Source organism: Podarcis tiliguerta, assembly GCF_965153285.1.
Source record: "Podarcis tiliguerta genome assembly, chromosome: 4".
NCBI lineage: Eukaryota > Metazoa > Chordata > Lepidosauria > Squamata > Lacertidae > Podarcis > Podarcis tiliguerta.
In genome coordinates this window covers 26,783,164-26,810,816 of record NC_139537.1, presented here as the reverse complement: position 1 = coordinate 26,810,816, position 27,653 = coordinate 26,783,164, and the positions used below count along the sequence as shown (strand labels likewise).

General features: G+C 42.5%; 1 protein-coding gene across 8 annotated transcripts in view; it reads left to right on the top strand.

The window, feature by feature from the left end:
* The window catches only part of STARD13 (StAR related lipid transfer domain containing 13), a 218,720-nt gene extending 192,029 nt beyond the window's left edge, over positions 1-26,691 (top strand). For 5 of the 8 annotated variants that reach the window (XM_083437009.1, XM_083437010.1, XM_083437013.1 and 2 more), the window contains 7 exons: positions 3,450-3,648; positions 6,209-6,416; positions 8,125-8,239; positions 9,043-9,264; positions 13,700-13,917; positions 15,154-15,330; positions 16,846-23,986. In XM_083437009.1, coding sequence (XP_083293135.1) covers positions 3,450-3,648; positions 6,209-6,416; positions 8,125-8,239; positions 9,043-9,264; positions 13,700-13,917; positions 15,154-15,330; positions 16,846-16,963 — 1,257 coding nt within the window. In that variant the 3' untranslated portion in view covers positions 16,964-23,986. Of the gene's footprint in view, positions 1-3,449; positions 3,649-6,208; positions 6,417-8,124; positions 8,240-9,042; positions 9,265-13,699; positions 13,918-15,153; positions 15,331-16,845; positions 23,987-24,797 lie in introns of those variants that run through there. The other 3 variants (XM_083437014.1, XM_083437012.1, XM_083437016.1) reach the window with 1 other exon arrangement.
* The last annotated feature ends 962 nt before the right edge of the window (positions 26,692-27,653 follow it).

Sequence of the window (27,653 nt, the reverse complement as noted above, 5' to 3'; positions counted from 1 at the left end):
GTTCTGCGCTAGCTATATATAAGCTTAAAAAGGTAAAGGGAGCCCTGACCATTAGGTCCAGTCGTGGTCAACTCTGGGGTTGCAGTGCTCATCTCGCTTTATTGACCGAGGGAGCCGGTGTACAGCTTCCGGGTCATGTGGCCAGCATGACTAAGCCGCTTCTGGCGAACCAGAGCAGCACACGGAAACGCCGTTTACCTTCCCACCGGAGTGGTACCTATTTATCTACTTGCACTTTGACGTGCTTTTGAACTGCTAGGTTGGCAGGAGCTGGGAACCTGTCGCGGGGATTCAAACCGCCGACCTTCTGATCGGCAAGTCCTAGGCTCTGTGGGTTAACCCACAGCACCACCCGCGTCCTTTATATAAGCTTATTGATAGGCTATTGCAAGTATGTGTTGGAGTGTTAAGAGGGATGCATTGCACTCTTTTCTCTAGTAAACAAGGTAAAACCCATTCATTTTTTTCTGATTTTAAAGGAGTTGGGATTACTATTGTGCAATATATTTTGTTTTCTATTAATAGTTTCAAGAAATAAAATATAATAGGGGTAAGCCACATAAAGGCCCACTGGTTGTCTTCAGTGCTCCAAGGCTCTTTTCTTCCCTAGAAAAAGCTTGTGTTTCCTCTCCAGCTTTTCTCATGGAACAGCATGTTTTTAAGTGAATCAGCAGCAGGAATAGTTTGAAGGAACCTCTTAAGTATAATAGCAGCAACAGCAATAGGTTTTCTACCCTTCCTTTCTATCATTAAGATGCCCAAGGCGTTTAACACAGCCGTAACCTATACCAGCTCCTCCAGTGCATCACAAAATAAACCTCAAGCATAAAAGATCAACAAAATGGATTCAAACTATGATTAGCTGCAGACTGGTTACTGATGAGTAACAAGCCACTATAGATTCAGAGCTTAGCCTTTTAAATATATTGAATTTTTTTATGTTTGGCACAAGAGCTTCTATTACGCAGACTGATGAAGAGATGGATGCAGCTTAGAACAAATTCAGTCTTTTAGTATTAAATAAATTCAGTGTTGCAGTCACTTACTGTTGGTTTCCTGCTCTGTTCTGACTCCAGCCTTCACATTTGACCATAAATTATGCTGGAATGCAGAACTATTTACAGTGCTTTTTTGTGTTGACATTTAGTCCATGAGGCTTTTTGTATATAGCATTTTAAAGTCTGCATTTAAAGTCAGTTTTCAGATCAGTAAAACATTTATTTCTAGTAGAGAGCTGGAATTCTTTATAATGTAAGCCCATCAATATCGTTATTAAGAAACATCAGTCCTGAGTCAAGCAGTGCAATGATAATTGAGACAAATATATATGGTGAGGCAAAGGAAAACTTAAGTTCTATAATTTGAAAACGGGAACATGCCCAGTCTCTTTTTCTCATAGATTCCCCACCACCACACACTATGTCGTCATCCCTCCTACTGTGAAATGAGGAAAAATAACCTTAATAGATCCCAAGTGGTATAACACAACTTCACTTGGGAATTAAAATGTGGTTTGTACACAGGAATTTGCCCCGGGGGCATTCCATTTATGAGAACTGCTGGGAAAGGGACAGTGCTGTGCAAAGCTGCTAGACAGCTCATTTGAAGAATTATCAGCTTCTTGCAGAAGAAAGCACATGGGAAAAATATTTATGTATCACAGAAAGCCTATGTAACTAATCCCTACCACATCTTCTTCCCAGCTATAAGGCAACAGGATAGAAAAGAGCCTGGAAGACTTAGTCTGAAAATTGTGTCCTTCAAATCCAGCTATTACTTGGCAACCAGTATATGATATAGGTAGAAATAATCTTTTCTGACTGTCTGCCACAGTAGCTGAGCTATTTCATTTATGTATTTAAAGGTTTCTCTTCCACACTTCATTGGCACCAGTACCAGGACAGAGGACTATATAAGATAAATTATTTAAAAAGATTGAAAATAAAATCTGAAAAAAACTGTCAAACAAAACAGCTAAACACAGTCAGAATGCATGGATTACCCCATTTGCCTGTAAAATGTACAAAGACGGGTCCTCAGCACTTTTTGAAAATGCTTGCGTTCAGTCGTTTTATTTAGAGAAAATGATACTTTCTTTGGTGTGTAAGGCCTTGATATCAGAAACCACTGACAGCACAGCATGACTTAAGATAGCATAACTTGGGTTGGAGACTATGGCAGACTGGAAGAAGATCTGGATCTGGCAGCCAATATACACACCCTCTGCAAGAGTTAAGGAGTCTGCTGTTAAGGTAGTTAATCCGTAGCATCTGAGAGCAGTGTGGTTTTATCTTACTGGCAAGCAGATATTGCCTAAACGTTGGAGAGAGTGCAGCAAAATGGGAACTTGATTTCATCTGTGGTGGACTTCGGATGGCGATGTTTCATTTTGCTTCAAGGGTAGCTAGGCAAACAGTTGTTCTGGATCCACAACTGGGCAAACAGTTGTTTTGTTGTGGCTTTCAGAAACATAGAAAAGGGAACTAGTGCATATATGCTGTAAGCCACCCAGAGAGGCTGGGAAAACCCAGCCATATTGGCAGGGTATAAATAGTAAAATTATTATTATTATTATTATTATTATTATTATTATTAAAGACTCAATAGTGTCGCATGAATAGGCTGAGGCAAGTCTAGTAAACCTACTGATAAGGGTGTGTGAGGGAGAGGATTGCGAGTTACAGGCAGATAGAACTGTACTCTAGATGGAAAAATTGCAGCCACCCCATTTAATGGGTCTCTTCTTTGTAGCTTATATGGGAAATGACCTTTTTAGAGACCATTTTGACACCGCGTGATGTGTCTGTTTACTCAGCATTTCTAGGTTTTAAACAGTGACTATTTTAGTGTTCCCTTGTTTAGCTTTTTTTAAAAGTGTTTTGATGCTGTTAACAAACATTGGAGTACAGATGTTCTTGTCACATTACCTTAATCTCTTAATATTTATGCACAGCACAGAGGCATCAGATGGTGGGACCACAGAACTGTGCAAATGTAGGGAAATGACCACATGAATGGAGGAAGCTATAGATTCTGTTACACAGACTCCGATTCAGAGTAGTCCTTTTGCAAAAAGAATGTCCCATTTTTTCACAGTGGAGGAGTCCATTCACAGAAATAATGGAGCAGCTTTCCTCCCAATTCCCCCATTCCTCCTGTAGTCTCCCCATACTGCTCCAGATGGTCTCTTGGCCACCCAAAGAAGTAGATTTTTGGGTGACATAGGAGAGAGAAATCTGCAAAACTATCCTCTTACCTTCCATGAGTAGAGCACAACTTGCGTATCTTTGGAGCCAGTCCATTGACTGGAATATGCCCTGATCCTTATTTAATTACAGCAATTGTGGTTTAGGTCTTTTTAAAAGATACTTCTGTATAATGTGTATTTTTCTCATTGATCATGATGCCAAATCGGCTACATAGCTAACAGAATGTGGCTTATCTTTTAGGTGGGTCTTTTCCGGAAGTCAGGTGTGAAATCCCGAATACAGGCCTTACGCCACATGAACGAAAGCTCTCCTGAAAATGTCAACTATGAAGACCAGTCAGCGTATGATGTGGCAGATATGGTAAAGCAGTTTTTCAGGGACCTGCCTGAGCCTCTGCTCACTAGTAAATTAGGAGAAACATTCCTCCACATATATCAGTGTAAGTACTAGGGTTGTTTCCATTAGTAGTGAATGTGGACTATTAGGCCTTTAAACTATTCAGAGCCTGGCTTAGTGCCGGCTTTCCCAAACTTGGGTCTCCAGCTGTTTGTGTACTACAACTCCCATCATCCCTAGCTAGCAGGACCAGTGTTCAGAGATGATGGGAACTGTAGTCCTAAAACCAGCTGGGGACTTGGGAAGCCCTAGTCTAATGTGTTTGCTGAGATCATACTAGCAGCAGCATCAACAACAACAAAATCCCTTCTCGCCTTGCTTTTTGATTTACCAGCAAACACGTAAAATCAGCTGGCCTCAAAGTAAGAGGAAGAAATGGAGAAAGGGTGTGTGTGATTTTCTGGTGTGTAAAAATAATAACTGTGGGCTTCAGTTTTGTTTCACTGAGAGACAATCTGTAGATAGTCCATAATTTTAAAAGAAGGGTTTTCTTTTTTGTAATTTTCTTGCTAAGATCCGGAATTGTTTCATGGCACACCATGTTCATGTTTTTCATGCTTTAGAACCAGAAGCATCCCAAGGTGGGAAATGCTATGTCTACCTAGTGTCGTGTTTTCCAAGGGGTAAAATCTCAGCATCTCTCATGTTCTTATGCATGGATGGGCAGAGCATCAACCAAAATTCCAGCCACCCTGGATTTCCCTTGGTGCTCTGTACATGCTTTACAAGGGGGAGGGGGAAATGCAGGTAAGACAAGGAAGTTGTGATTGGTTCTGGCTGGTGGGCCCAAGCACTGTGGTTTATAAAAGGAGTTGGAAGATATCCCCCTCCCCCAGCATAAAGAAGTCTGTCTGCTCCTGTTCTCTTGAAATCACTGCATTTCCCCCCAGCCTAGGAATTTGGAGCTGTAATATATTCACCTCACCATCTTTTCCCTCTAAAAAAAAAAAAGGTTCAAATAAAATGCTTGACTGACAGCACAATTGCAATCCCAGGTACATCTACTCAAAGGTAAATCCCACTGAGCTCAATCAAGCTTACTCCCGGGGAAGCTGGGTCTAGAGTTGCAGCCTGAATCTTCAAATAAAGAGAAGATAACGGCTTGCTGAAGCGTGTACTATAAAGCAGTTTCTCCTGTTCTTTCATTGGTTTAGTGTCTGATTTACACAGGGGAACCTTGAATGCAAGCTGAGTGAACAGAGTGGTGGCTTGTGAATTGGTTTTATCAGGCGCAATATTTAAGCTTCCTCCATTCGTGCATTTATTAAACTCCCCACCACCACCACACACATGCCCCTTGGCTCTGTAGGGGAGGACACACATTTCCCAAGCTTCCCTAATCTTTTCTTGTTGTGCCACAAACAACGTTGCCTAGAAAAGAGCATGCAGTGTTATGGCATTGCGCTCTCGAAAGGAAATGAGGTCCCTGTTCACTGCGTGGCCCACTCCACTTCCCAGAGATTTAACTGCAGCAGTAAAACTGTCCAGCTGAACTCTACAGGGACAGAAAGGGCTTATAAAAACCTCTGTATTCTGCCAGGGTTTTAAGGGCTGCTGTGCCGGTTTAATTTTGGATCTCTGCTTCCTGACTGTACTTAAACTGTATTTGTGCTACTGACTGTATTTTTACTGGGTTTTATTGGGCTTTATGGGTGAAGCCCAACTATGCCCATCTGCCAATGGAGCAGACAATGTTAGCTGAAAGGATTTTTAAAAGTAGAGATCTTTTCCCATCTGCACTCAATTTGTTTTAATGTCTTGGGGCTTTTTTCAGCTTGTCATTTGCTGCCCTAGGCTCCTTTGTGAGGGAATGCTGGATATAAATCAAATAAATAAATAAGAGGAAAGTGGCAGAGCCAAATCAGAGCTATTGGTGGTCCTGCTGCACAAATCTTGGAGGCTGTCTTTCCAGCTAGTTCCTCTCAGCTCATTGGCAAGACACAGGAGCCTGAAGTTGGGCAAATGGCAAGGAGTTCCGTTGACCAGGCAAAGGTGGCAACAAGGCATCTGGTATTATATTTTATACCACTTCTGGCCATTCCAGAGCCTTCATACCACCTGCCGATGTAGCACAGCTTGGGTATTGAGCAGTGAGCTTTTCACAGACACAGTTTATGGCCATTTGCTGCTAGCTTAGCCAGCTTGTGCAGTGGTGCCATTTTCTGGTTTCTAATTTCTAAAACGACCCAAGATGAACAGCAGTGGTGCCTTCAGAGCAGGACCTTGGATGTGGGGCCCTGCTAAGCTACAAAATGCAGCAGGGCTTGCTTATATTTTGAAGTAATGCTGTAATAATATACACTCTGACCTGAGAATCAGTCCCGTTTGACTCCATGAGAGTGACTTCTGAGTTGGCACGCATACGATTATACTGCAAGTGAAGGGACTTTCAAGTCCAGAGTCTAAAACGACCTGACTGCACCACTGGCGAACAGCAAGGCACAAAGTAGGTCACAGGATGTGAGCGAGAAAAACTTACTATTGCTGCACACTAGCTCTCTTCCAGAAGTAATTTGGAGTTTGGAGGTGAGATCTGATGTCCCAAAGCTCTTGTTTGAATATACAATCAAATTTTTATTAAGCGGCACGTTTCGTTCCCTCAGATGTTCCAAAAGAACAACGGCTTCAGGCGGTCCAGGCTGCCATCATGTTGATGTCAGATGAAAACAGGGAGGTTTTGCAGACTTTGCTTTGTTTCCTCAATGACGTCACTTCCGTGGAAGAGAACCAGATGACACCCATGAACATAGCCGTGTGCCTGGCCCCTTCGCTTTTCCATCTCAATCTGGTCAAGAAAGAAAGCTCGCCAAGGTAAGGAATTGCTACTTTTCTTGCTCTGGGTTGCAAGTGAAGAGCGTTGCTAGGTGCTTATAAAGACGTGTGACCCGCATTTTGCATTTGCTGATTTATATATGTATAGATGCAGCTTTAGGTTGCTGGGGTCTTGCCAGTGCTATGCTTTGGAGCAGTGTTCCCCAGCCTTGGGTCTCCAGCTGTTTTCGGACTGCAATTCCCATCATCCCTGACCACTGGTCTTGTTAGCAAGGGATGATGGGAGTTGTAGTCCAAAAACAGCTGGAGACCCAAGGTTGGGGAACGCAGCAACCCAGTAAGCAAAGTCTGTTTTTCAAAAAAAATGGGAGAAGGGGCAGGAAATCTGAGACTCAGCACAAAACTCCTACCAATGCCCTAGTTGGAAGTGACATGATTATTCTGTGGCAACCATAAGTTGTTGACCTTCCTCCCCACAGAAGCATGTCTGAAACCTTCACTATTCAGCTTTCATTGAATGCAGAGGACTCACCTCTTAACCCTGGAGTTTGACAACTGAGGTGTATATTTTTACGACTCACCCTCTTCTTAGGATTGTAATGTTTTAAACTATTTTTTAATGTTGCGTTTCAAATTGTCATGACACCCGCTGGGACCTTAGGGTGAAGGTGGGGTAATTCTTAGTAGTAGTAGTAGTAAGAATAATGGCTAAATGTTATACATGGACATTGTAAAATTTCAAGTTTCAGAATAAGGACTCGTTGAAAGCTTTTATCTCAGGGTCAGCGAATGTATGTGGAAATTTGTTAAAGTTGCTTTGAATTCCTTGCTCAGCCATGAAACTCACTGGGTTACTTTGACCCAGTCACTATCTCTCATCTGAACCTATTTTCTTGTGGCTGTTTTGAGGATAATGAGATAATAAAACCAGAAATTCATATTCCTGGAGGACAAGGTTATTGGTGGCTACTAATCATGAGGGCTAAGAGCAGAATACCAGCTGCTGGAAGCTGCAGGAAGGGAGAGCGATATTGTGCTCATGTCCTGCTTGTGGGCTTGCCATAGGCATCATGTGTCATGAACATGACCTTATGGATGCATTCATGTGATGCTCATGAATGATGCACAGAAGAAGAGCTGTAGGTCAATGGTAGAGCAGTCGCTAAGCATGCAAAAGGTCCTCATTCAATCCCTGGCATCTGGTAAAACCAATGAAGATGCTTATCTGACTAGGTTCCCCCAGCCACTCCGGGCGGCTTTCAACAAATTAAAATACAATACGACATCAAACATTAAAAACATCCGTGAACAAGGCTGCCTTCAGATGTCTTCTAATAGTCAGATAGTTGTTTATTTCCTTGACATCCTCAGGGCAGGCGCCACTACCGAGAAGGCGCTCTGCCTGGTTCCCCGTATCTTCACTTCTTGCAGGGAGCTAACCGCCAGAAGGCCCTCGGAGCTATATTTCAGTGTCCGGGCTGAATGATGGGGGTGGAGGCGCTCCTTTAGGCAACTTGTTATGTTTGACTCTTTAACCTTTTAGTGATTTTTATTTCTTTGCCATGAGAATGTTTAAGGCATCCCCTTTCTCCTCAGTACAAAGGGTTTCCCCTCAAATGATAAAAGTAGACTGTAAAAGACTCTTTGTAGGTTGGTACTGAAAAGTTATAAGTGTCACAACGTTGCCTTTCATCTGAAAAAGGCTGTTGTTCCTTTATCATACTTGAAACACTGAATTCATTTGCAGAGTAATACAGAAGAAATACGCAACAGGGAAGCCTGATCAGAAAGATCTCAGTGAAAACCTGGCAGCAACTCAGGGACTTGCACACATGATAGCAGAATGCGATAAACTTTTTGAGGTGAGTGAAAGATTCAGAAGTCAATATTCATAAGGGAACATGCTTTCAAGTACTTTGCCTATAAAGCTCCACTTTAGCCTTGGAATAAAAGTTTATGCACTGGAGTATTTTGTTGTTCACCTGGAACGACCTCTATGTGATTTCCTCTCTAACTTTCTGGAACATTGTTATTCAATTCATCAGTCTCTTTCATCACAAAAGGTTACAGTTGTCAAAAAAAAAACCTTCCATATATCTTTGTGATTTTGAGTTGTCTCATAAGAACAGTCTGTTCTATGCTATAAGGATAGTATAGTGTTCTATAGTAATGTTACTTGAATATAGATTAAAGTCTTAACCAACCTAGTATTATTTGGACTTGAAGAACAGCCCAGTGGACGAGACCAGTGAACCAATAGACAAGCGCTATTCAGGTGTTCTAAGTAGTCATGTGATGAAGGAGAGGAGGGGCAAGTGCATTGCTTCCAACCATGTATCACCGTTGATCTCCACAAGGTGGGAGGATAACTTCTGCTTGAGTGCTCCAGTTCCCCAAAGCTGGTGGAGTGGCAAAACCCAAGCAGGGAGGAAAGACAGGTAGCGTACTCCCTCTCTTCCCCACAGATGCTGGTAATAATGCAAGGGCAGAGGAACAGCACCTCAACAGAACTCTGACACATTCAATATTCCTTTTCGGAATTTAGATATTTGTAATCTTACAATTAGTGTCAGGCAGATATTTCCGGACAGGATTTCTATGAAATAGGTTTTGCACAAAAATATGAATTCCAAATCAATTCTTCCATCTCTTCCCCCACTCGCAGATCCCACATGACATGGTAACACAGTCTCGGAACTCATATGTTGAGGCCGAAGTGCATGCTCCAACTCTGGTGGAACTGGGCAAGCAAATGGACGAAGAAGGTGGCAATTACCGGACCTACCTAGAAAGTCTAATACAGAGCCTCTGCAAAGAAGCAAAAGAAAAATTCAAAGGATGGGTCACTTCTTCCAGCGCAGAAAATACGGACCTGTGCTACAAAAAGGTAGTTTCTGCAACCAAAACATATATTGTCAAATTTTGCATATTTGGGGAACCCTGTGGAAACCCCAGGTTTAATCTCTAGCTTCCCAGGAAAATGTTGATCAGGATTCAATGAAACACACTTGTGTGTATATAACCATAATACATAGCAAGTGGCAGGCAGGGAGGGAATAAATAACCATTTTTTAAAAAGTTATTTTTTAGGAAAGCTAACAAGACACATACAAATCATGTCTGTTAAATAAAACATTTTAAATTAGAACCAGCACTTCATGTTTGACATTTTCAGACAGAAAAATGCAGTTCCAATATCTAAACAGGAACGTAAACAGGAAGTGTAAACAGGAACGGTTTGGATTCTTAGATCACGGACTGCAGTTTCTTGAAGATGGACTTCTGGCAAGCGATGGGCTGCACCTCACAACGGTTGGGAGGAATATTTTTGCCAAAAAACTCAGAAACCTCATCAGGAGGGCTTTAAACTGACTAATGTGGGGGAGGGAGACAGTGCTCCTGAAGGTAGGAGTCTATCAATTGATGAAGATGATCATCCAAATGTCATAGACCAAATGGAGCAAACAGCAAGCAGACCTATTGGTGGGAGGAAAAAATCCTTAAGTAAGAGACACGGGGGAATGACTAATGGACTTCAATGTCTGTACACTAATGCACAAAGCATGGGAAATAAACAAGATGAGCTTGAGCTCTTGGTACAGCAAACTAAATATGACATAATAGGCATCACTGAAACCTGGTGGGATAAGTCCCACGATTGGAATGTAAAAATGGAGGGATACAATCTATTTCAGAGAAACAGACCAGACAAGAAAGGAGGAGGAGTGGCGTTATATGTCAGGGATGTGTATACCTGTGAAGAGATCCAAGATTTAGAACCTCAAAGCCAAAGTGAGAGCATCTGGGTCAAAATTAAGGGAGAGAAGAATAACAGTGACCTCATTGTGGGAGTTTACTATAGATCCCCAAGCCAAACAGAGGACATAGATGATGCCTTCATGGAACAGATGGCCAAGCATGCAAAAGGAAGGGAGATAGTAGTAATGGGGGACTTCAATTACCCAGATATTTGTTGGATGTCAAACTCAGCCAAGAGCATAAGGTCAAAGAGATTCCTCACTGGCCTTGCAGACAACTTTATTGTCCAGAAAGTGGGAGAAGCAACAAGAGGAACAGCCATTTTAGATCTGGTCCTAACCAATGTTGATGACCTGGTTAATGGGGTAGAAGTGGAAGGATCATTAGGCGCAAGTGATCATGCTCTTCTGAAGTTTACTATACAGCGGAAAGGAGCAGCCAAGCATACTAGGACTCAATTTCTTGACTGTAAGAAAGCCGACTTCATAAAACTTAGGGAAGTGCTGGGTGAGATCCCATGGGCAGTAATACTAAAAGGAAAGGGAGTTCATGATGGCTGGGAGTTTGTTAAGAGGGAGATAGTAAAGGCACAACTTCAGGCAATACCAATGAGACGGAAACATGGAAGGTGCCTAAAGAAGCCAGGGTGGCTATCTAAAGAACTTTTAACTGAGTTAAGATTAAAAAAGGATGTGTACAAAAAATGGAAAAGGGGGGAAACCACCAAAGAGGAATTCAAACAAATAGCCAGCACGTGTAGACACAAAGTCAGAAAAGCTAAAGCACAGAATGAACTCAGGCTTGCTAGAGAGGTTAAAAACAACAAAAAAGGCTTTTATGGGTATGTTCGTAGCAAAAGGAAGAACAAAGAAACAGTGGGGTCACTCAGAGGAGAAGATGGTGAAATGCAAACAGGGGACACAGAAAGGGCTGAACTCCTCAATGCCTTCTTTGCCTCAGTCTTCTCCGATAAAGAAAACAATGCCCGACCTGAAGAATTTGGAGCAAATGATTCAGCAGAGAAAACACAGCCCAGAATAACTAAGGAGATAGTACAAGAATACTTGGCTAGTTTAGATGTATTCAAGTCTCCAGGGCCAGATGAACTGCATCCAAGAGTATTAAAAGAACTGGCAGATGTGATCTCAGAACCACTGGCAATCATCTTTGAGAATTCCTGGAGAACAGGCGAAGTCCCGGCAGACTGGAGGAGGGCAAATGTTGTCCCTATTTTCAAAAAGGGGAAAAGAGAGGACCCAAATAATTACCGCCCAGTCAGTCTGACATCAATACCAGGGAAGATTCTGGAGCAGATCATTAAGCAAACAATCTGTGAGCACCTAGAAAGGAATGCTGTGATCACCAATAGTCAGCATGGATTTCTGAAAAATAAGTCATGTCAGACTAACCTGATCTCATTTTTTGACAGAATTACAAGCCTGGTAGATGAAGGGAACACAGTGGATGTAGTCTACCTTGATTTCAGCAAGGCATTTGACAAGGTGCCCCATGATATTCTTGTAAAGAAGCTGGTAAAATGCAGTCTTGACTATGCTACCACTCAGTGGATTTGTAACTGGCTTACTGACCGGACCCAAAGGGTGCTCATCAATGGTTCCTCTTCATCCTGGAGAAGAGTGACTAGTGGGGTGCCACAGGGTTCTGTCTTGGGCCCGGTCTTATTCAACATCTTTATCAACGACTTGGATGATGGACTCAAGGGCATCCTGATCAAATTTGCAGATGACACCAAACTGGGAGGGGTGGCTAACACCCCAGAGGACAGGATCACACTTCAAAACGACCTTGACAGATTAGAGAACTGGGCCAAAACAAACAAGATGAATTTTAACAGGGAGAAATGTAAAGTATTGCACTTGGGCAAAAAAAATGAGAGGCACAAATACAAGATGGGTGACACCTGGCTTGAGAGCAGTACATGTGAAAAGGATCTAGGAGTCTTGGTTGACCACAAACTTGACATGAGCCAACAGTGTGACGCGGCAGCTAAAAAAGCCAATGCAATTCTGGGCTGCATCAATAGGAGTATAGCGTCTAGATCAAGGGAAGTTATAGTGCCACTGTATTCTGCTCTGGTCAGACCTCACCTGGAGTACTGTGTCCAGTTCTGGGCACCACAGTTCAAGAAGGACATTGACAAACTGGAACGTGTCCAGAGGAGGGCAACCAAAATGGTCAAAGGCCTGGAAACGATGCCTTATGAGGAACGGCTAAGGGAGCTGGGCATGTTTAGCCTGGAGAAGAGGAGGTTAAGGGGTGATATGATAGCCATGTTCAAATATATAAAAGGATGTCACATAGAGGAGGGAGAAAGGTTGTTTTCTGCTGCTCCCGAGAAGCGGACACGGAGCAATGGATACAAACTACAAGAAAGAAGATTCCACCTAAACATTAGGAAGAACTTCCTGACAGTAAGAGCTGTTCGACAGTGGAATTTGCTGCCAAGGAGTGTGGTGGAGTCTCCTTCTTTGGAGGTCTTTAAGCAGAGGCTTGACAACCATATGTCAGGAGTGCTCTGATGGTGTTTCCTGCTTGGCAGGGGGTTGGACTCGATGACCCTTGTGGTCTCTTCCAACTCTATGATTCTATGATTCTATGATTCTATGATCTAATAAGCAGTTCCCATTGTCTTTGAAGAGTACTCCATAAGTTGAACTTCCCATCCTTTAAATCAATGATGCGTAACCTGTAGCTTCCTAGATGTTCTGGGACTACAACTCCCATCATCCCTGACCATGCTGGCCAGTACTGATGGGAGCTGGAATCCAAGAACATCTGGTGGGCCACAGGTTCTCTACCCCTGATTTGAGACGATTAAAATAAGTCAATTTTATACTTCGCTTCTACATATCCAACTTTCCATTGTCGGTAGCTAATCCAGTGTTCAGCCACTAGTTTGCTGCCCTTGAATACAGTCATACCTCGGGTTAAATATGCTTCGAGTTGAGCACATTTGGGATGCGCTCCTCGGCAACCCAGAAGTAACAGAGCATGTTACTTCCAGGTTTCGCCGCATGTGCAGACGTTCAAAATGACGTCATACGCAGAAGCGGTGAAAAGCAACGCGCACGTGTGCAGACATGCCGTCGCTAGTTACGTTTACCTCTAGATGCGAATGGGGCTCCGGAACGGATCCCGTTCGTATCTAGAGGTACCACTGTAATAGTTTTACCACACAGTCACATTGAACATGGGATTCCATGTAGCTCAGCAGTACAATTTAGTGGAAGCATGAATGAGATTTCAATTCATAATCAACAGGTGCTGGCATTCTGAGGGGCCTTCTTTCCCCTCTAGCCTTTGTGCACACCAGAACCAGCTTGTGAAGGTTAAGGAACCTTCCAGAGTGGCATCCAAAATAGTGCAGGTTGCTGTCTGCAAGGGGCATTGGTGTATATTTCCTGGGGGCAGGCAGAAATACTTTAGGTACACAGACTAGCTTCTTTGGGTTTTTCTCCTTGTCTCATTCTGTACGCTTAACCCGCCATCACTTTCCCTTCTCTTTTCTTCCCTTCCTCCTTACCGCCACTCCCTCGATTAAGGTAGGAGATGGAAACCCATTGAGGATTTGGAAGGCATCCGTGGAAGTTGAGGCTCCTCCGTCTGTTGTATTGAACCGAGTTCTAAGAGAGCGCCATCTTTGGGATGGGGATTTCTTGCAGTGGAAAGTCATTGAAACGTTGGACAAGCAGACGGAGGTCTACCAATATGTTTTGAACAGTATGGCTCCCCATCCTGCTAGAGACTTCCTAGTCCTCAGGTAAATTAATTTAGTGGTAGAATATGTTAGCAACCTTACCGCCAAGGCACATTGAATATTTATACATTTGTACTTCACATGGCATCGTCCTTTTTTCTGTCATTATTATTTTTACCCAAACGACTTTTCAAATTTTGTGTAGGACCATAATAGCCCAGATAAATCAGGCTAGTGGTAGGCCAGCAACTTCATTCATATCAGATATCTATAAAATCAGTTCAAATCTCTTTCTAAAAAAAAAGGACACCTTTGCATCTTTCACTCTGAAAACTATTTATTAAATGATACCATTAAACCATAAATATTGTGGCTGCCTCAAATAAGGACTATTTAATTTATGTAGCTGTGTAGGGTGTCAGAACAGCATTAATTCCACTGATCCAATTATTCTGGTTTTTTCCTGCAGTGGCTCCATAAGGAGTTGTGTTCCTCACAGCAGGCTGATACTTTAGTTTCTATTACTACCCTCCCCTATTGTGTAAGAAGTGCTTATGCGGGAGGCATCTTCCTTGGCTGGGGGGTGGGGGACCTAGCTGCCTACCAAACTGAGGAAATGCTGGAACTGCCATAAGACTTCAACCCATCTTTATTTTCCTGGTTCTGCAAAGTATATTTCCTGACTCCACCGTGTGTGTGTGTGTGTGTGTGTGTAATCTGTGACAGCCTTCTTCTTCTCCAAATCCATCAGGACTGAGACAGGTAGACATATTGGCTTGAAATTCAGTTTGGAAACAGAACAGAGAAATCAGTCCCTTTCTATTTTAAAATAGTCCTCAGTAAAATGCTATCCTCTCAGAAAATTACAACCTAAGAGACTTGTTCTTGCTGCTCAGCTCTCCTCCTACATTGTCCCCTTAAACATGCTCACATTTCATTGGGTGCCAGGACTGGACATCCACTCTCTCAGCTTCTTTCTGTGAGCGAATGTGGTGGCTGCTGTGCGTGCCTCTTTCCATTGACAAGATGCATTCCTGCAGCATTTTGTGCTCCTGTCTCTTTTTTCTTTTCTTTTACATGTGGCAGCCATGTTGTGTTATGGCTTGCTCTCATTGGCAGCCATTTTGTGTTAGGCCACACTCCCACAGCAGCCATATTTGCCCTTCTTCTCTCAAATCACTCTTCTGCATCGCTGTACTGAGGCAAGTATGCTACTGAAATAATAGAGAGACGCAAGGCTGGATACCTTATTTCTTCCCCTCCGATTCACATTTCCTGTCTTAAAACCTGTTTCAACAGGACGTGGAGAACCGATTTGCCTAAGGGGATGTGCATATTGGTGGCTGTATCCGTGGAACATGAAGAAGCCCCTCTGATGGGAGGAGTGCGAGCAGTTGTTATGGATTCCCAGTACTTAATAGAGCCCTGTGGCTCTGGGAAATCTCGCCTGACACACATTTGCAGGGTGGACCTGAAGTAAGTATCACCAGTGCCAAGATCCTGGTCAGCAGGCTTCCTGAACAGAAGTAGCTTTTCTGAGCATTGATTGGCAAAGTTAGAAGAGTGCAGTTACTTCTGTTAATAATAATAATAATTTATTATTTGTACCCCGCCCATCTGGCTGAGTTTCCCCAGCCACTCTGGGCGGCTTCCAAAAAGACCAAGAATTGCTGTACTGGGCATCATGATGCAACATGAAGACAACTATAACCCGCCATGACAGCCAAATGGAAGAAAACTCTGGGATGTCTCATGAAACATCAGTACCAAGAGTGGTTGGTAGGGAAGGGGGCTGCCACTGCTTCTTAGGAGGCAGTGGGGAGGTCAGCGCTGTGCAGTTGCCCCAGCAGGATTGGCTCTGCTGATGTTCCCACTCAGCTCCCAGCCTCCCCACCGCCTCACTTTCCTAGTAAGAGGCAGCAATGTGGCTACCTGGAGGCCAGGTGAATGGTGGCTCCCCTCCTTGCCAACCATTCCCGCTTGGTGTGCATGGCCCTCCTTGTGGGAAAGGGGTGATGAATATACTGCTGCGCAAAGCAAACGTCATTCCTGCTCTTGCATCTCTACATGATTTTGTGCATGTTATGTGTTTGCAATCCTAATCCAGGGATAGTGACCCTGTGACCCTCTAGATGTTGCTTGGACCATTAGCCTGACCATTAACCATGCTTTCAGGTGCTGCTAGGAGTTGAGAGTCCAGCAACATAGGGCCACAGATTTTGCCATTCCTCATCTAATTTGTCATTCAGCACTTCTGTCCCTAGTGTATTCTTTTGTGCTTAAACAATCTAATTTGAATTTTGAATCCTCAAAGGATTATAAAATGAACAGCAGTTGTGGGGGATTTCTTCTTTGTGATTTAAATACAGTTCTAGAATTCACTGAGAGATAAATATATAATCACACTCTTCTGGGGTAAAACTGTACTTTAGCATACAAATGACTTCTCTTGAAGCTCCATCCTTCTGTGCAATTCCATGTGTTTATTTCTTGAAAACTGTTAATAATGTATCACTTCAGCTGATCTTTCCACTCAGTGCAGTAAAGCTGGTCCTATTATTCTCAAAACATTTTACACCCATTTGTGAAAACAGAATTCATCTGAGCTAGTCATGCTCATGGGTTTGTGACCAGGACTGTAATGTGTGTGAGTGCTGCAGAGTTGTTTTTGTTTGTCCTCATAACAGCACTGCCACCGTTCCCATTTTATAGATGATAAAATGGCCCCAACTTGATAACCCAAGAAGTGTAAAGAACATGTCGCAGGTTATAGAAAGCATGCTTCCATATTTTTTCTGCACATTTGAACTACTACGACTACTTTCAGACATGTGAATGCTCTTCAGAGACTGCAGAAACACATGGCAGAAATGCAGGCGCTCAGCCTTTGTATTATGTGTGAGATGCAGGATTCGAACCCAGGTTTCCTGGACTCGGGCCAAGCAATCTAAACATTGTCCATACTGGCTTTCTTCCTCTTTCTCCCTCCAGAGGTCATTCATTAGAGTGGTACAACAAAGGCTTTGGACATCTGTGTGCAGCTGAAGTTGCCAATATCAGGAATTCATTTCAACCGCTGATTGCTGAGGGACCAGAAACAAAAATATGAGTGCTGGATACCGAGTTCCATGGACAAACTAGAGCCACCGGGTGATTTTAGCCTACGTTTGTGCAATAGCCAAGCAAGGATTGCTTGGGCAGCTCTGCCATGGTCTGGTAATGACACTCACTTACCGTCCCAGCCCTGTCCTGTATTTGTTGATCTCCTTCACTGAAGAATATTTGTCCAAGAACTTTTTCAGGCTACACAAATTGACTGTGGTCATTGCTTTTCCATTGCATAATTCTAATATTTAAAAGCTTCTGAGAAGCTTATTTTAAAGTGTAAATAAGAGATGTAAATATTGTATAGATTTTGCTATGTATCATATCTGCCTATATATATATATATATATATACACATACATATATATACACACACACACACACACACACACACATGTAAATATAATAAGTTTTGTATATAAGAGAGAACTTTCTAGAAGAAACTTCCTGCATCTGTTTGGAATGATTTCCATTGTGTTTGATCTCAGCATCTCCCAGCTTTTGTAAACAGCATTTGCTATTACTGTTAAAACCATGACATCATCAGCGTGGTGACTATCAGCCAAGTGAAGTACTTAAGCTGATCCTATGTTTGCAAAGCTTATATGAAGAGGTGCGTAGAGATGGGCATACAGGGTTGAGAAGGGGCTACTAGGAGACGAGAGAAGGGCAACAGACAGCAGAAAAGCAGTCTGGTCAGATAGCACTGGCAGACAATAATCTACAATTGCCTGCAGAAAGCAGCAGCTGAGAATATATGCTGGGTATCTTTGAAAAAGGAATAGAGAAGTTACAGGATCAGCTGAAAGCTCACTGTTTGCAGTTTTCAGAATATTTGCTAAGACTGTTGGGCTAATCCTTAGACACCATGGTAACAAGGAAATGCTTAGAATCTTACTTACCACATCCAGTAACTGTTGCTTAAACTCACATTGCAAAGATGGGCCTTCAAATCAGTCACCCCAGAACAGTCCTCTTCACATCTGTAGGGATATTCTATAGCAAACAGTACTTAGTCTAAGGCTTTGTGATTTGAGAGCCTATCCAAAGATTTGCTGTCCCGGGACATCAAGATTTGGGTCCCGATTCAGAGAAAGTTGCTCCTGGTTAAATTTCATTGAAATCAAATGGAGCTTGAGTGGGTCATGACTAGCGATAGCCCTGAAGTGAGCCATGCCAATAACTTTTTGCGTTGTGGGGTTTTCCTATAAGTAATAAACAAAGTTTACAGTTCCCTGATTCAGCAGCTCATAATGGTCTTTGAAAAATCACTGTGGCCCCATAGTTTTTTTTCTGCAGCTTTTCATATTATAATCCAAGCCGCACAAGAACTTCAAACTCACTTCCACCAACACCCTCGCCTGGCAGCAACTGTTCCAATGTCAGCAGAAGCCGAGGCTCTTAATTGGCTCTCTGGCACCTGAGATGCTGCTATGCCAGCATTCCAAGAGCCAGGAAAGAAAAGAGAAGGAAGCAACAGCCAACAGAGCCAGGCAAAGAGAGAAATGAGACCTTTTACAGCCAGACAACTAGGTGAGCATTGAGCTCCCATTGCTGGTGTATGTGATGGGACACAAAGCAGGCACAGAACATTTTCCAACATTTTAGCAAATTAACACACTTGGCCAAGCCCATACAAATCAAGCTCATATTTGGGAAACCCAGGCAGGTGGGCAGGGTATAAATAATAAATGATTATTATTAATGGGCTAACCCGTGTCCATTACTTGTCTAAGTTTCCCCGTTGATTTTAATGAGGCATAACAGTGATTAACTTTCTCTGATATGGAGCTTTAGCTCGGGATACAGCAACGGCCATGCCAGCACATCGCTAACCATTATATTCTACTAGTATTGCACTCATGTTGCATGCCTGTAACGAAGTACAAATTGGACTACTGGTGTGAAGAAAACAATACCCAGCAACAGAGCAATTTTGCCAGATAAACATTGTTTCCAACAACATTAGGATCCTTAAAAATAAAAATATCTATATAGCTGCTGCTGTTAATAATAGTCTTAAAGCAACCCACTTAGAATTCTTGCTTATATAAACACAAGCTAATGTCCCCATTGAATCTGAAATTATTCCGAGCTTTGTTTCCATCTGCGCAATAGGAATGAGATCTTTTACAAGGCAATCCTACACATGCTTAGTCAAAAGAAAGCCTCATTGATGTTAACGGGGCTTACTCCAAGGTAAGTGTGTCTAGGATTACACCCCTAATAAGCTTTTTACTAAACAGAATAAGCTTCTTATAATGTGTGTCATAAATTTAAAAAGTGCAATGGTAAACTCTGGGAAGAGGTAGTACTGTATCTCTGGAGCACCTTTAAGAACACAAAAGGAGCGTCCTGGATCAGGCCTAAAGCCCATCTAGTCCAGCATCCTGTTTTCACAATGGTGACCCTGATGCCAGCACACAGGACATGAGTGTGACAGCATGAGTGTGAGTCCCAGCAACTGAAACTCAGAGGCATACTGTCCCCAACTGTGGAGGGGCAACGCAGTTACCATGGCTGGTAGCCTTATCCTTGCTGAATTTGTCTCATCCTCTTTTAGGTGGCCATTGTTACCTCTTGTTGGGAGCAAAACCCCTAGTTTAACTAGGTGCTGTGTGAAAAAGTACTTTATTTTGTCTGTCCTGAGTCTCCAAACATTCAGCTTCATTGTATGGTCCTTTTTCATCTGATGGCCTTAGGCCTTGATCCTAAATGCATGGCTTGGAAGCAAATCTGTCCCGTTCCAATGTCGGCACATTAGGATAGCAGCTGTCCTCAGGATGTCATTTTGCTCCTCATGAATGAAAACAGGAATAGCTGCTGGCATTCTAGAATGGTAGCCTAAGAGTCCATTGGCAGTACATAATCAGGGAGTACTTATTTCTCATTCTGAAAAGGGAGAAATGTAAAGCAAATCATTATTTTTTGAAGTAATTTATGGAGACAGGGTGAGCTTTTTTAAAGAAAGGAAAGAAACTAGCATGGAACAAAATGCAGTTTCATTCCTAATTTAGTTTAAAATATGCAGTTATTTTCATATTAATTAAGTCAGATTCACCCTGACTTTCTATGTATTGTGGTACATGGTTGTTTTTTCAGATTGCACATTCACTTGTGAGTAGGCCCCATTGAACTCAATGGGCCTTACCATTGAGCAGGCATGCATTGTGCTGTCAGTGTTCTAATTCATTGTTTTCAGTCAATCAAAATGTGCCATTGAATTTGATTCAGTAGAATACAGTACATTTTCCTGAAGAAGAGGGTTGCCTTTTTTCCTGTCAGGTGAACAGCAGAGTTGGCAAGCACAAATTAATTCAATATATGAAACTTCTTCCAGCGTGTCAATCTGCGGCAGTGAGGAAAGATTCACTTCCCGAATTTCTGCTTGTCACACAATGGTTGTTTTGGAGCATAGTGCAGAAACAGCTTTTCACGGGATTCTGTGGTGGCTTTATTCTGCCTGGATTACATTTAAGCTTTGTAGGATCTCTGTAGGATTGTGCCTATAAGGAGAACACGCAAGAGCTTTGGGAAATGTCTAGGCTAGGTGATATACAAACCCCAACGCCATGCACCATTCTCCCAATACTTCAATTCTAGAAAGAGATATGCCACTGGATTAATATTAAACCATACTCATATTCACCTCAGTGTGTGATGCAGACTGAGGCCAAGACCAAAAGAAGAAAAACCTCAGGTTTAGGATTGTAGATTTTAATTTTGGTGAGCCTGGGCCAGTCATGGCTGATGGACGGCAGCAGCAGCAGCAGCAAATACCTGACTCTCCCCCAGCAGCATCACTGTCACTTAATAGGAGGACGAGAGTTTAGGCAGTGAGGCTCTTCCCACTGTCCCTGCATAGTGCCGACCTCCCTGCTTCTACCTCTCCCTCCTCCTAAGCAGCCGTGATGCCACCTCTCCTCACAGGCCGCAACTGGCCCAGCCTTACCAAAAGTACACTAAGGGTTCCCCCCCCCTCATTATTATTTTTCTTATGGCCTTAGCTTGCATGCAACACCTGTAAGAAGTCTATTTCCTTTCCATGCTGTACATACAAGTCCATCCAATGGAAAAAAAAACCATACCAATCCCTTAACATGGCCACACAGAAAGAATGGGAGTAGTGCCAAGTCAATCTTCTCAATGCTGGTGTACAGCTGAATACTTATCCAGCCATTCCAAAACATCACAATCCTAAATGCAGAAATTGTCACTCAAAACCAGAGGATAAGCCATATTGAATTACTGTAGGTGCCTCAGGAGATGCTTCCTGTCAGTAGTGCAGCAATATTTACTGTAAATATGTAGATCAGGGGGAAGCAACTTCTCTCTTTAAGGCTATGCAGGGAAATGTCTTGTATTTTCAGTACTCAAATTTATCTGGATTTGTACCAGGAAGTTGTGTTTGATGGTAGTGCGTAAGTGCATGTCGACTTTCCTTCTTTGCCAGGATCATATAGTAATAATTTGTTAGAATTTATGTTTACCCCAAGGATTGGTGTAATAAAATATATAATTTTCACTAACCTTCCCCAACTCTGTTGGACCATTGGCCATGCTTCTGGGTTTTCAGTTGGACCAGGTTGGCACTCCACCAGGCTGGAGAAGACTGATTTAGGCCTACAATACAAACCAGAAAGTTGGCACCGTAAACTGGAACCAACATTTTCAAACACACTCACTGCACTTTCCTAGATGAAAATGGCAGAGCCATCATACACCAAGATCATCCAAAAATGACATAACACCAATTCAACCCCTTACCCAGTCTTTCCTATACGTGTACAATCAGTAGGGATGAATGATAATTTTGGAAGGAGTCAAGAAATGACCTCTGTCACTTTAGTAGTCTCCAAGTAATTCCTGGTTGAGTCAGCCCCTTGGCATTTTGTCTCAACACATCAGCCTGTTTCCCTCCTCCACACTTCCACAAACTTATTAAGTTGTAGGAGGATGAGGTGAGGAGGGGAAGCAGCTGCTGGGGTGAAAGCTTAAGGCTGCTTCGGCAGAGGTAAGCTATAGAAAATATTGACTTTTATTTCTCCTGACTCATTGACTGGAAAGGCTATTTTTAAAAAATCCAGCTATAGTACACAGAATTAGGTCAAGCATGTTCAGTAAAGACTTCTTGGACCTTGCTTTGCTCACTTTGGGAGGTGCAATTTTTTGTTGTTTTATTTTATTTATCCTGACTCACGGACCTGGACATAAAAAAGCCAACAACCCTACAATTCCCAGCATTCCATAACAATGGAAATGGCCAGCTCTACTGTTAGGCAGAATGAGGCAGTCACCCTAGGAGGGTGTAGCAAGATGTGTGACAGAGATTGTGACACCTATATTTATTACCCCTGAGCTAGTTTGCTGTCCTCAGTTCAGGGAGAGGATGTGGTCCCATCACTAGTGCTGAGGTATGATTCCAAGGCCAGCCTCATAGTCTTGTACATGGGATGGGGAGGGAGCCATTTTGTTCTTAACTTCAGGCAGCAAAATGTCCAGCACTGGTCCTGAATGGAAAGTTCAAATATGCTCAAAAGTCTCAATTGCTGAAAAATGGGGATTTAGGGGAAACAGGTCATTTTCACAAGCTCTCTTGGCTGCACTTTCCTTCTTCCACTACAACTTGTACATTTGGCAAAAGACTGAGAAAGGAAATCAGCAGCTGAGAGGGCCGGCAAAAGTGAGGGAGCTTTTCCTGCTGTCTTTCTTTAAAAATTGAGAATTTCCCCCAAAAGCCTGAGAGGGATGCAGCCTGTTCCAACTTAGAATGCATAGATTTTGCCCATCACTAAAAAATAAATTTCTAATTCACAGTATTTGATATGAAAAAATCAGATTCCATTGAACCCAGATAGGCTTCCAGGATCGTATGGCAAGCTTGAGGAAATAATGCATAGTTATTTGCAATCAAATTGGTTTTTAAAGCTATAAATAAACATTTATAGCAGATTCCTTCTGTATGTATAATTGACCTATTCCAAAGAATATATGAAAAGTGGAGGGGACATGAATGACTCATCTTCCTCAGGCTATATATACTGTCCCCTCTCTCATACAGAAAGTTTTGCTGCTATAATTCCTAGACCTGCTTTATCTAACCATCTACTAAAATGCATTTCTTAGACTCTGGACTTGGACGGGGTCTAACTGAAGTTAGTGGACTTGAATCATGGTCTCCTTAGGGCAAAAATATTTCCTCATATTGTGTCATTTATATGACACTTTTCTGATAAAAATACATCCAAAAAGTTTCAAACAATAAATACATTATAAACATTAAAAACTGCAGCCACAAAGTATAATTCCAACAAATAATAGATAGTACGTTTAAAAACTGGCTGGAATAAAATTATATTTCATCTAGGAATGGACAAAGAGGGAGTCGGCAACCCCGAGAAGTCTCCCTCTCTTTTTCTCTCGTATGGTAAAACATGTTCTGAGCAAAGTAGAAACTGGGCTTTAACATTTCACTTTGCTGTGGAGTTCTGTGGATTAAATGTTTGGATAGGGTCAGGAAAACTTGGGTTTGGGGAGACATGGATCATCTCCCGTTGCCTCAGATCAGGGGTAAGCAATGAGGTACTCTCCATTTCTTGTGGACAACAACTTCTGTCAGCCCCCAGCCAGTTTAGTCAATTGTTGGGGAAGATGGGAGTTGCAGTCAACGGCATCTGGAGGGGGGGCCCTTGGCTAACCCTGCCTCAGACTTTTGCTACAATTCCATTTGGTTCCCGTGTTTAGAGATAGAAGTCAAGTAGATATGATTGCGTCATCTAGCAACCATGTATCTGTGAAATACTATGTTTTCTTTTTTAAATGAGTATTAATCTTATCTATCAGAAGAACACTACCATGTTTTCATTAAGTGTTATATTGCCATTGTTAAGTCAATATGGCCATTGTGTGTGTTTTTTAAATGTACTCATATTAATACCTCAATTTTTTTTTACCTCACGTCTTTTTATCAGTCAAAAACAACCTGTAAATATATAACATGGAGCTGAATAAAGTGGCATATACTGAAGGATTGGATTTACCATCAGTATTACTTTTTGTTAACATGCTATTATATAGTATTTCTTAAAATGTTATCTGATTCGTTTTTCCATTCCTACCCCAGCTATCTGTAAAAAAAGAATCACTGTTAATTTGATGTACCTTTATATTACATTTACATCTTCCCTGTCTGATCAGTGTCCACAAATTTCATTTTCTGTTTTGTTTTTGTTTTTTGATTCTTCTTCAGGGGCAGGTCTGGAATCAAAACAATGAAGTAAAATCACTCATAAACTTTGCTTTACATCTAGTAAAAGCAATATTGATTGCAGAGATCCTCTGAAGCTGTTTTGGTTCAGAAAAGTTTTGCATTGCCTTCTAAAAAGAAGGCAATCTACTAGTTTGTAGCAATGTAAATGTATGTATTAGTCAAAATAACATACAACAATCCATTATATTAGATGTAATGACATACAAAAATGTGTGTGTTTGGAGAAATCCGCAAAAAAAAAAAAAAAAAGCTGATGAATTTTCATCAGGACTTTTTTCAAAAAGAATTGCTAACTGACGTGGAAAAGTGGAGAGCTAAACTTAAGACTGGGAAAAAACTAAGAAACTGAGAGAAACTAAAAATGGCAGATTCACCCATCCCTGCTTGACTTGTCAACATACACCACAGAGTCCTGCTGTATTCCTCCAATTATTTAAGACACAAGCTTTGCACAGTTTCCATTTTTACCACTTTATTCTAAGTGTGCTAGATACATCACTGAAAAATTAAGGCTTACCTTAAGTTAAAAACATCCCCGCATTTATTTATTTTTTACTTTTCTCAACAGGCTCCTTCTGTAGGGGACTGCCCCACTTTTACTTACAAATCTTGCCGCCTTCTGAATCTCAGGATTCTTTGATCTGATCAGCTGCATCACTTTTCAAGTGATGTTTTGCCTTTCCTGCAGCGGCTCCAAACCTGCTGAGATATGCAAGTTATGGTTATATACCAGTGTCTGCTGTTGCATTTGTTTTTATAGAGAGTTAGACCCAGACGTCGCCTCCCATTTGCAAATGGGAATCCAAGCAAGCCGAGACTCTCACTGGGGGAAGGAGGGAGGGCAGTACCACCTCCCAAGATGTTGCAGAAGACGCCAAACCCCCCAAAGCAAATTTTCAAAGGGGAGCAGGAGAAACTGCCTCCCCTTCCAGCAAAGCAATACGAGTGAAACTCTGATCACCACAAGTCTGGTTACAAACCTTTATAATAATCAAGAACCCATCTACTTACCTTATATTTAACGTATTTCCCCAAAGCACTCATCTTCCTCTCAGTATATCAAATTGCACTCAGGGACACGAACAACTTCCATCTGGCGGACAAGAGAAGTTGGGGAGGAGTAACCTTATAAGCAGCCAGGGTTATACAAGGTCAGAAAACAATAAGTGCTGCTCGGTTTGACTCCTTTGCTTGCTGAAACATCTACAAACCTCTAGTCTAGAAATCCCCTGTCCCAGCAATGTGCGGTGTGGCTCTTAGAATTCCCCACTCTTTTTCAGGCTGGCTGTAAAAAAAAGCGTGGGAAGCAGAAATTTTAAGAGGCCAGTCCTTTCTCATCACTGCACCTCCAGGCAAGGAAAAGCATCACCTGCTGAATCTATGAGTGTTTAAGATGCAGAAGCTTGGGGGAGTGGTATGCCATGCTTTCCTCCAATATAGAAAGCAGCCAGTGTGGGGCACTGAGAAGCATTGAGCACATGGAAGGCTGTGGGGGTGGGATTTCAAACATTTCAGGCTCCCATTCCGGACAGACCTGAGATGTTTTGCTGTCAGGGGTAAAGGACAGGATGGTACCCCACCTCTTTCATGTACTGAAGCCAGACAGGCTAACAGTCAAATCTTACCTCAACACTTCTGATGGGACAGCAACTTCTACCCCACAGCAGGCTGAGCACAGCAGGTGAGGCGAAGGTGTTCACAGCAGGCCATGCACCAGACAACTCCATCAATGTGCTACCACTTCCTGCCAAGTCGCAGAAACATCTGCCACCTGTGGCAGCTGCCTTTTTCCAATGGTACACACATCCGCACACAGCTTTCAGCTGAACAGGGAAGCCTCAAGCAGCCCCAACCCTGGAGATTTTCGACCCAAAGAAACCACCACCAGAATTTTGTACTGCATTTTGTACAAGTCCGTGGCAAGGAGATGCTGGGAGTCAAATATACAGCTGTGAAAAGCCCTTTAGTGAGACCTGGGATGTAATGTATGAACAATGGCATGGCAAGAATCAGAGAACAACAAAGCCCATTTGAAACTGATGCATCGTAGAATGAAACCAGCTCCTTAGAGGTTTCCATAAAAGATTGTGATGGTATAGTTTTACAAAGGTATATTAGTTCCTCCGGAGGTAGCATTTCCCTCAGGCTGTTGAGTGTGGAACACATAATTTATACATGTTTCTTGATTAAAAATAGGGAGCTTGCAAAGCTCCTAGCTAGTTATCCACAAACTCATGCAGAAATTCCTTTGCTCATGAGTAACCAAAGGCTACAAAGCCATATTAGATGCACCGATCTTCTCAGTGGATGATGAAGCTGGGAAAGAGGAGACGGCAGCTACAGGAGCTGAAAGTGTGGGGCTCCTGTGTCCTATGCATGCATGTGCACACTTGACAGAACAGCGGTTTCAGACCAATCGCCTCTGTGAGGCATTGAACGTCTGCCTGTCAAAATAGAAAATAACGAAGCATCCTCAGGAACTGTGTGAAAGGTGACATCCAGTCACATACCCTACAGAAATGTTGTTGTTGTTGTTGTTTAGTCGTTTAGTCGTGTCCGACTCTTCGTGATCCCATGGACCAGAGCACGCCAGGCACTTCTGTCTTCCACTGCCTCCCGCAGTTTAGTCAAACTCATGCTGGTAGCTTCGAGAACACTGTCCAACCATCTCGTCCTCTGTCGTCCCCTTCTCCTTGTGCCCTCAATCTTTCCCAACATCAGGGTCTTTTCCAGGGAGTCTTCTCTTCTCATGAGGTGGCCAAAATATTGGCGCCTCAGCTTCAGGATCTGTCCTTCCAGTGAGCACTCAGGGCTGATTTCCTTAAGAATGGATAGGTTTGATCTTCTTGCAGTTCATGGGACTCTCAAGAGTCTCCTCCAGCACCAGCAGAAATGTTACTGGTTAACATTAAACTTGTGCACATCTCTCAGGTTCAGCCTTTAAGATGTAAAAGTGAGGCTGGCACATTGCAGGGGTGAAGATGAATAGAACTTACCTTACATGAATATTCGTGGGTTTTTAGGAATGACAGCAAGAGTTTCTGATAGGTGGAGTCATGTGGCTAGGGGGATGCAGAAGCATTTCAGGAGGTTTGAGATGAGGTGGGGGGGGGGAGAAACCACAGGAGACTGTCCTTCATCCTTAAACCTAAAAATCTTCTTGACTTTCTAGTTAACTATTAATTCCAATTATTCATTCATAGGATAGCTGAAGGCAAGCCTAAAGGCCACATGGGGTAAAGTAGTCTGTGCCAAAGTTCATGTTCCAGAATGTGTTTCTCATAGCCGTCCCTCACATTCATCTATCTGCAGGATGCCACCAAGAGTTGGTCTCATGTTACAGAGATGTGGGGAAATAAGAGATAAGTCTGTGCAGAGTGAGACTCAAACATCTAACCCACAGGGTGTCCCAGATAGAGGTGTC